The 7830-nt window shown below is 43.9% G+C and overlaps 2 protein-coding genes across 2 annotated transcripts; both read right to left on the minus strand.

The window, feature by feature from the left end:
- Positions 1-1298: 1298 nt before the first annotated feature.
- Positions 1299-3315, minus strand: bsnd (barttin CLCNK type accessory subunit beta). Its single transcript, XM_023420118.2, has 3 exons — positions 2874-3315; positions 2166-2242; positions 1299-1554 (listed from the first exon to the last, which is right to left on the minus strand). Exons 1-3 carry the CDS (start codon positions 3048-3050, stop codon positions 1440-1442), a joined length of 369 nt encoding a protein of 122 aa, XP_023275886.1. The 5' UTR covers positions 3051-3315; the 3' UTR covers positions 1299-1439.
- Positions 3316-3447: 132 nt separating this feature from the next.
- Positions 3448-7830, minus strand: LOC147818348 (uncharacterized). The gene is made up of 3 exons (XM_087177663.1): positions 7711-7830; positions 7142-7474; positions 3448-4270 (listed from the first exon to the last, which is right to left on the minus strand). The coding sequence occupies exons 2-3, from the start codon at positions 7405-7407 to the stop codon at positions 4111-4113; spliced, it is 426 nt and encodes a 141-aa protein (XP_087033789.1). The 5' UTR covers positions 7408-7474; positions 7711-7830; the 3' UTR covers positions 3448-4110.

A 7830-nucleotide genomic window follows, 5' to 3' on the forward strand; every position in this document is an offset into this window, starting at 1 on the left:
TCTCTCTCCCTCCCTCTCACCCCCCCCTCTCTCTTCATCTCTCTCTCTCTCTCAATTCATTTCAAACTATGAAGTGTGTGTATCATAAAGTTAGAATTAAAATCTAGGATTCGTCCTCTCGTCAGTCCGACTCGGCCGGGGACAACAGACACATCATGTCCTCTGTGACTCTGGACCAGCTTTGTCAAGTCTGAGAAAAATAACTCTGATGATGTCATCGGGGTTATCTTGGGTCGAGCCCGATGACTTGTGATGATGGCTGGTGCACGTACAACACAGAGAGCGTGGCAGCTGAAGCTGAAGCCTCATATCTCATATCTGACCTCTGTGACCAACATCCAATGAGATCCAATGAGATCCAATGAGATCCAATGAGATCCAATGAGATCCAATGAGATCCCAGCTCCTTACTGGAGAGAGGAATGGCGGACATTTAAATTTTGTGCATTTCTGAACTGGAGGACTTGAGACTTGAACATAGAGGAATATATTCCATTATATTCTATAGAGGCATCATCAGGGTAGAAAATGAATGTGATTCTGTGTAGGAATACTTCATGTTGCCTTTTTGCGCTTCAAGCCAAGTCGGTTTTTATTTATATAGATTATATATTATATATATTATATATTATATAGATTATATACATATATGGACCGTTCTGCTGGTTTGATGTGAAATGTGTGTGAGACTCCTGAGTTACGCTGGTGGCATCAAGTTTGAAAGACGTGGGCCTTTACCAGGCAGGGAGGGTTGTAATGGAAGATGCTGCTGAGTTGCATTGTGGGAATTGTAGGCATTTTTTGGCTTTGACTTTTACAACTCCCCTGACTTTATGAAAGTGCAACACTCAGTTGTTAGAGACTATTACATGTGCCTCAGTGGAGGGGAAGGTTCTTCATTTGTGTGTGTGTGTCTCTTCCTCTTTCATATAATAAACAGTGCCATCTTCTGGAACTACCATGCAACTTTATTTACCCCCCCCCCCCCTTCACCAGTATGTGAAGAGTTTGTTTTCACATTCAGCTGCTGGTTTGCCTGAGTTCAACCAGCATCAGACTTTAAGACATCTTCTTCCAATCATAAGCATCAGTGTGACGCTCTCCGCACCGAGGAGGAGGCGTCGTGTGTGAAACAGTTAAACTTTTTAAATGAAAGACATTTGCACATTTATAGATTCTGAATTCTTCAGTGAGGGAGAAGGAGCAGATATACTGAACTTTGAATCATTTAAAAGTAGTTCATTAAACTTTTTTTTGCTGAAATATCATACAAGACAAATTATTATTCAAAGACTGTTGATTTAGCATCAGTCACTTCTCATATTTGTACAACCTCAGCATGAAGTGTGAGTGATGTTGTCCTTCAGTGACGGGTCATAAAAACTCATGAGAGATCTGGCGTCCCCGTCCCTGAGCGCAGCCTGGTCCCCCGCAGAGCCTCAGACCAGGTGCAGCGTGGGACAGCTGTGACTCTGGCTCTTCGGGGCCTCGGGGAGAAGTCTGCTGCTGCTACGCGACTTTTGGCCACAGAAACCTGGCAGAGCCTCGGGGTGCCTAAAATTAAATCAAAAGAATTGGAGCAGGGGGGGGGAGACAGAAATAGAACTGTAGTTCCAACATTTTGTCCTCATTTTCATACTTTTTTTTTTTTTTTTAAATCTGGCAGGGTTTTGCTGAGCGTGCACGTCTTTATCTGGCTGCTGAACACTTGTGTAATTACAAACACTCACATTGCAGGAACCGTGTGGTCAAACCTCCTGTTTCAACCAGCGGCCACTTCACTGACTGAAGTGCTTTAATCAAAGGGACATTAATGGTCCTGGTTGAATCTGCCCTGATGTTTCCAAGTAATTTGCCCTTTCCAGCTTCATTGTTCTACACCACTTCTCATCACTCTCATTTACCTCATTCCTCTGTTGCCATTACATCACCATTCTTTTTCCTGTAAAGATAATAAAATCGGTATCTACTGTGTATTAGTACAGACCCCTCCACCCCCCACCCCCCCCCTCTGCTGAGATACACCACAGACAGACCACAGCGGATAATAAAGGCCTTAATGACCTGCCATTTGTCCGTGGGCCATTAAGACGGAGTGTGTGTGTGTGTGTGTGTGTGTGTGTGTGTGTGTGTGTGTGTGTGTGTGTGTGTGTGTGTGTCAGTACCGTTCATCTTGTGCATCCGCTGAAGCACACACCAGATCCTGTTGACTCGTCTCCTGAGTCTGAGCAGCCAAAGTGAGCTAACAACAGAAACACACTCTACATTAACAAATCCATTCTTGCAATTATTACTAATTATTTTCAGTGGGGCAGAACGATATCCCATAAACACCCCAAGGTTTTAGTTCAGACATGGAAGCGATTTATATCTGACCTCTGGTGACCTTGAGAGATCACTGACCTCAGCATTGCATCCCTCCATTATAATCATGTATGTCTTTGATAAAATTGCATAAAGATGATTATTTGCTGCTGTGGCCATGTGACGTAATTTTGCTTACAGCACTAATTTTGCAGGGGGGCGGCAGACCCCCCCGTTCCCAGGTGTTAAGGCAGTTATAGCTTGTAAAAACATTGACATCCTCTGCTGTGTGTTCCATGGACTCACACGACTAGCTAGCACATTAGCGAACTCTTATCAGAAGCTAACATGCTATTTTGGTCTGGACCACACTCATTACTCCGGGAGGCTCCGCCCTGTCCCAGAGGTCACATCTGAGACGCCTCCATGTCTGAAAATAAACTTCCTGGTTCATAGAAACACAGAGAAAGTTTCATGCTTTAGTCATAAAATGCACAATAACCTTCATATACAAGTTTATCTGCTGCTCTGATCCTGTTTTTTCTTCCCAGCACACACTCTGTATCTACCTTGGGGTAGCACTGACACAGGCTCCACACAGTCCCGACACACACCATGCTGACGCCCAGAACGCACATTGTGGCGTAGACGTGCGGCCGCTCCTGAGTCATGATGAAGAGGCCGACTGCTGCCACGCACAGACCCGCCGCTATCAGCCCGCACCGATACGGTTTCCCCTCCACCATGGCTGCAACCACTGCTGGCTGATGTAGGTCTTATATGTGTTGGCTTTAAACTGAAGCATTGAGAGAACAGATTTGTGTGTGACAGCTTGAAGGTGAGGGTGGAGGAATTGCAGTCAGGGTTCCACTCTGCTGCTCATTACAGCCTGCAGACAGCCTGGTTAGCTCAGGTATAAAATTGCAGGTGTGTCAGTTCCTGAGAGGTCACCTTGCCTCGAGCTGCTGGCAAAAAGGAGACTCGCAACTCAGCTACTGAGCAGCGTCGAGTTGAGAGAGTGTTTATGTTTGCTTGGTTTGGACATGATTTTAAACAAGTCGGCATTTCCCTTCTCCGCCTTTCCGGGGCTTCCCTCCTTTGAATAAACAATCTATTATTTCTAAGAGCAATAACACCCACAGAGAGCTCTGCAGCTATTTATTAACTCAAGTTTATAGGAACATCACAACACAGAACCAACAGTGGACATTCTGCAAACGCTGGATACAAAGCTGAAAGATGAATAACACTGCACTGTCAACATTCTGCTGTAACTGGTTAAGGCACTTTGCATTGGAGTAAGCTGTCGATGATTGTTGTGCAAAGTTATGAGGAAAGTGTGCAGATACAAAGAGGAGCCAGGAGGAAAGTTCTCTGTGCAGCCACAGTAGTAGGTCACATAAATTCAAGCAGGCCAATAAAATATCCTAATTGAGTGTCTACAGGAGGCTCACAGCCAATCTGATGACATGACTCCCTTCAGTTTGTGACATAACGCTGGCCTCAGGGAAGGCCTTTAGTGCAGAGAGTGAAGCCGTTGCAGTGATCATTTCAATTCCTTTCAAAATGAGTCACAACACACATGTAGCAGGCATCGAGGCCACGCTGGGGCTCAGTCTGTAAGTCTTTAACCAGCTGCAGCCTCTTCCTGCTCCTTGGCTTGTGTTTGGGGTCAGGGTGGCTGTCTTAAGGCACACAAGAGGCCCGTCGTAGCGAGTTCACCGATAGCACCGACTGTTCCTAAAGGTTTTCGCTGGGAACCGAAGACAAAAGGCACCGACGCAAAGTAAAGATGTCCACCAGAGGTTAAAGCTGCTCGCTGTGCTCCTGGCTTTTCATCACTGTGTCATAGGATGGAGGCGGCTCCATAGTCCAGGGGGGTGGAGTGGATGGGAGGGAGGGTTCAGGCTCCGGTGTCTGGCTGACAGAGTCAGCTGACATCTCCCGACGAATTCGGTCCAACCTCCTGAAGAGAGCAAGCAAGAGAAGCAGTTACTACAAGTTTAGTACAGTTTTGTACACTTTACACTTCAACACCTTTCAGTGATACTTCAACACTTCAACAGCTTTCAGTGATTACACTTACACTTCAATACTTTTCAGTGATGACTACTTACACTTCAACACCTTTCAGTGATTCTACACTTACACTTCAACACCTTTCAGTGATAACACTTCATCTTTCAGTAACTAAATACTTATACTAATTTTCAATGATTGCATTTCACCTAACACTGCAACTGCTTTCTGTGTTTATACTTTAACTTACACTTCACCTACTTTTAGTACTAATAGCATGTCTCCTTTCAGGAAGACTTTTCGTGCTTACCCTTTAACTGTATTTACACTTAAACTTACCCTTCAACTCCTTTCAGGACTTACACTTTAACTGACTGAAAGCTTCTTTCAACGATTTCAGTTCAGCTAATACATCAACTACTTTTACACTTTGAATTGAAACTTACCTCCTTTTAGTGATTGCACTTTATCTGACACCTCAACGCCTTCAAGCACTAAAACCTCTGCTGATTGTCGGCCCCTCAGTGACTAAAACACCAACTCCTTTCAGTGCTTACGCTTCAACTCCTTTCAGCACTTACCCTGTCTGCTGATAGTTACAGTGTATCTTACACCTGAACTCCTTTCAGTAAATATGTTTCAACTCCTTTCAGCACTTACCCTTTTGCTGATAGTTAACTGATGTAAAGTTTATCTTACACCTCCGCTCCTTTCGGTGCTTACACGATTGAAAGTTCTATCCCTCTGTTCTTACAGGTCAGTTCCGGACATTTGTTTTGTTGCTTATGTCTAAGATTTGTTCAGTGACTTAAATAAAGTATTGTGCCCAATGACAACTGTCATAAATATACAGTAGCTACATAGCTAGCTATATTTATGAAAGACTAATGGAGACAAGTGTTTATGAGACACAGCTGTTTATCTCTCCACATAGAGAAATAACAATATTTCTGTGATCCATGTGAAACAAAATGGATATTAAGTCTGATTATCAGGCTCCTTAACCCTCTGAGGTCGATCAATGTTTCTATTAATATCTTTGTGATGACAGTGTAGAAATAAGGTTCGAATGTTGTTAGAATCTGTAGACTCTCCACTTTGCTTTGTATATTCTTGTGAGATCGTACGTGACTCAGAGTCTCTACAATTTGGTTAAAGTAGAGACAAGAAGACACTACAACTCAGCGATGTTCATTTTAGGCATTTATCTACTATTTTACTCACATGTTGCACTAATTTAATGAACCTACAGACTTTGCCATCAAATAAAATCCAAGCTTCAATTTCTTCAGCATTTGGGCCAAATCATCTCTTTATGACAAAAAGGAGCTGAGCTTTTTCTGAGACCTGCAACATAAAACACGTGGGTATTATGTTGTATGCAAGAACCTTAAAAGGTAAATTTAAGAAATACATTTTAAAAAAGTGGATAAAATGCCCTGAGACCTCTTAAGGTTAAACTTCAGCTCACTTTGGTGCTTTCTCATTTCTTCAGTCCTTCCTTTATTTCTAAACACTTCCTCTTCCTGAAGTCCTCGCTCCTTCAGCTGCTCCTACTCTCTCAGAAAATCCTGTTTGCAAACTTTATTCTCTTGGTGGTGATTTTTATCATCATTCGAATCCCCAAAACAAACATTTAAAGTGTTTGCAGATTTAAAAGATGGGGTTTGGCTGTGAGACCAGGTTTAGAAATCCTGATGGTTGTTGCTCAGCGTGTGGAGGTAGGAAAAGCTTTGATGATGGAAACAGTGCTCCTGGCGCCTCTCTACCACAGGGCTGGACAATGAGCAGAGCACGTCTTGTTTAAATTCACAGGCTATCGTAGATTGCCTCAGACAATGCCAGGGGGAGTCTGTCAGCCACATGCATGTGTGTCAGCTGTTTTCTCCATGACCTACTTCTATAATCAATCCATAATCAGAAAATCTGTTGCTTTCCCATTCTTAGTGTCACAGTGTTTTCAGGCTGCTCTTTGCCAAACTTTGCACTAGACTTTGCACTCGAACTAATAAATGATGATGTGTCCAAGAGATCTGTTCAACAACAACAGCGTTGGTCAGGTCATCTCCCAGGATGCCGTGCTCTGGCATTTGTCTGTATTCATGTTTATTTAACTTGAACAACACCAGGGAGGCCTGAGACGTTATTGCTTTCGAATGTTTAAAAGGAGGCAGGGTTGTTTTGTTAACAATAAAAAGGGGGTGTCCTCTGTGACAGGGGTTTCCAGCCTTTTTCATGTCCCCCTCATTGTGATATCTTAATTTTATATCTTTTAATTCGTCCAACAAACACCTGTAAACACTCATGTCATTCCCATCAGTGTCAGCTGCACTTTGTGTTAAGTGCTAATTAGCAAACGTTAGCATGCTAACACAAAGAACCAAGTTGGCGAACGTTTTAAACACACCTACGAACCATCAGCATGTTAGCATTGTTACTGTTAGCATTTAGCTCAAAGCTGGCAGGGCTGTAGACTCAGTCTTGTTGACTTGTGAGCCACTGAAATTATGTTTTCTCACGTTGCATACTTCACTTGAAATGTGTCCAGTGTATCATAAGATCAGACAAAAGTTAAAAAGTAAATAAGTTAATAAAGTCCTGCAGCAGAAGAATGTCCTTTACATTCCATCCTGTGACACCACTGAGGGGCCCCGATGCTAGGTTGGGAACCACTGCTACAAGCTATCCCACACACTTTTTGGTTAACATTATTAATAATAATAATAATAATAATAATAATAATGATAAAATAATGAACTGTGAATAACTGTGTCTAAAGCATTGTCTACGTTTCTTATGTTATACAGTGCACATGTACCTTTGTATGGCCAGGGCCTGCTGAGGGCTGAAGCGTGTGCCTGTGCGAGGGTGCAGCAGGAAGTGTCCGGGCACTGCCACCTGGAGATTCTTCATGGCCATGCAGAGTCCAATGACCAGCAGGGCTATGCCCATAAGACCCAGGAACACACCGATTATAACCATTGGGGAAGACTGATTGGGCATTCCCAGTACCATGACCATGACCCCTCCAACAGTCACCAACAGGATGCCGAGACAGAGCAGCAGCCCCTTGGGGGGCGGCATCTCCGGAGCCTTGTAGGAATTCAGCTCCTCTGGCTACAGCTGCACCTTCACCTCAGCTACAGCCAGTCTGCAGGAGAGACACAGATACAGCATCCAGCACTACTACTGTGTGTGTGTGTGTGTGTGTGTGTGTGTGTGTGTGTGTGTGTGTGTGTTTGTGTGTGTGTGTGTGTGATAGATGGAGAAAGAGGATAGAAGCGTAATGAAAGTGACTTCAGAAGCAACATGCAACAAATCTCAGCGTGCGCGTGTGTGTGTGTGCGCCTCTGTGCGCGTCACCATGAACATCGATCCCCTCTGTACCTGATAGGAAGTCTCGGTGAGGAGCTGCTCTGTAGATGCGTGGGCTGAAAGCTTAACCATCTCTCTTCTCCTGTTCATTAACTTTAGCTCTCCTCATGATGCCCGTGTGGCTCCCCCTCG

The sequence above is a fragment of the Seriola lalandi genome, unplaced genomic scaffold (assembly GCF_002814215.2).
Source record: "Seriola lalandi dorsalis isolate HSWRI2012SDOR001 ecotype SW California unplaced genomic scaffold, Sedor1 jcf7180002054618, whole genome shotgun sequence".
NCBI lineage: Eukaryota > Metazoa > Chordata > Actinopteri > Carangiformes > Carangidae > Seriola > Seriola lalandi.

What these genes read in the sequence shown, in the direction of transcription:
- bsnd (XM_023420118.2), bottom strand. Translation starts at nt 3,050, where the DNA reads ATGGTGGAGGGGAAACCGTATCGGTGCGGGCTGATAGCGGCGGGTCTG. An exon ending in TGTGTCAGTGCTACCCCAAG is followed by an intron (nt 2,243 to 2,873) that starts GTAGATACAGAG and finishes TTCTGTTGTTAG; the next exon opens with CTCACTTTGGCTGCTCAGAC. An exon ending in GCGGATGCACAAGATGAACG is followed by an intron (nt 1,555 to 2,165) that starts GTACTGACACAC and finishes ATTTAATTTTAG; the next exon opens with GCACCCCGAGGCTCTGCCAG.
- LOC147818348 (XM_087177663.1), bottom strand. Translation starts at nt 7,407, where the DNA reads ATGCCGCCCCCCAAGGGGCTGCTGCTCTGTCTCGGCATCCTGTTGGTG. An exon ending in CAGGCCCTGGCCATACAAAG is followed by an intron (nt 4,271 to 7,141) that starts GTACATGTGCAC and finishes TGCTCTCTTCAG; the next exon opens with GAGGTTGGACCGAATTCGTC.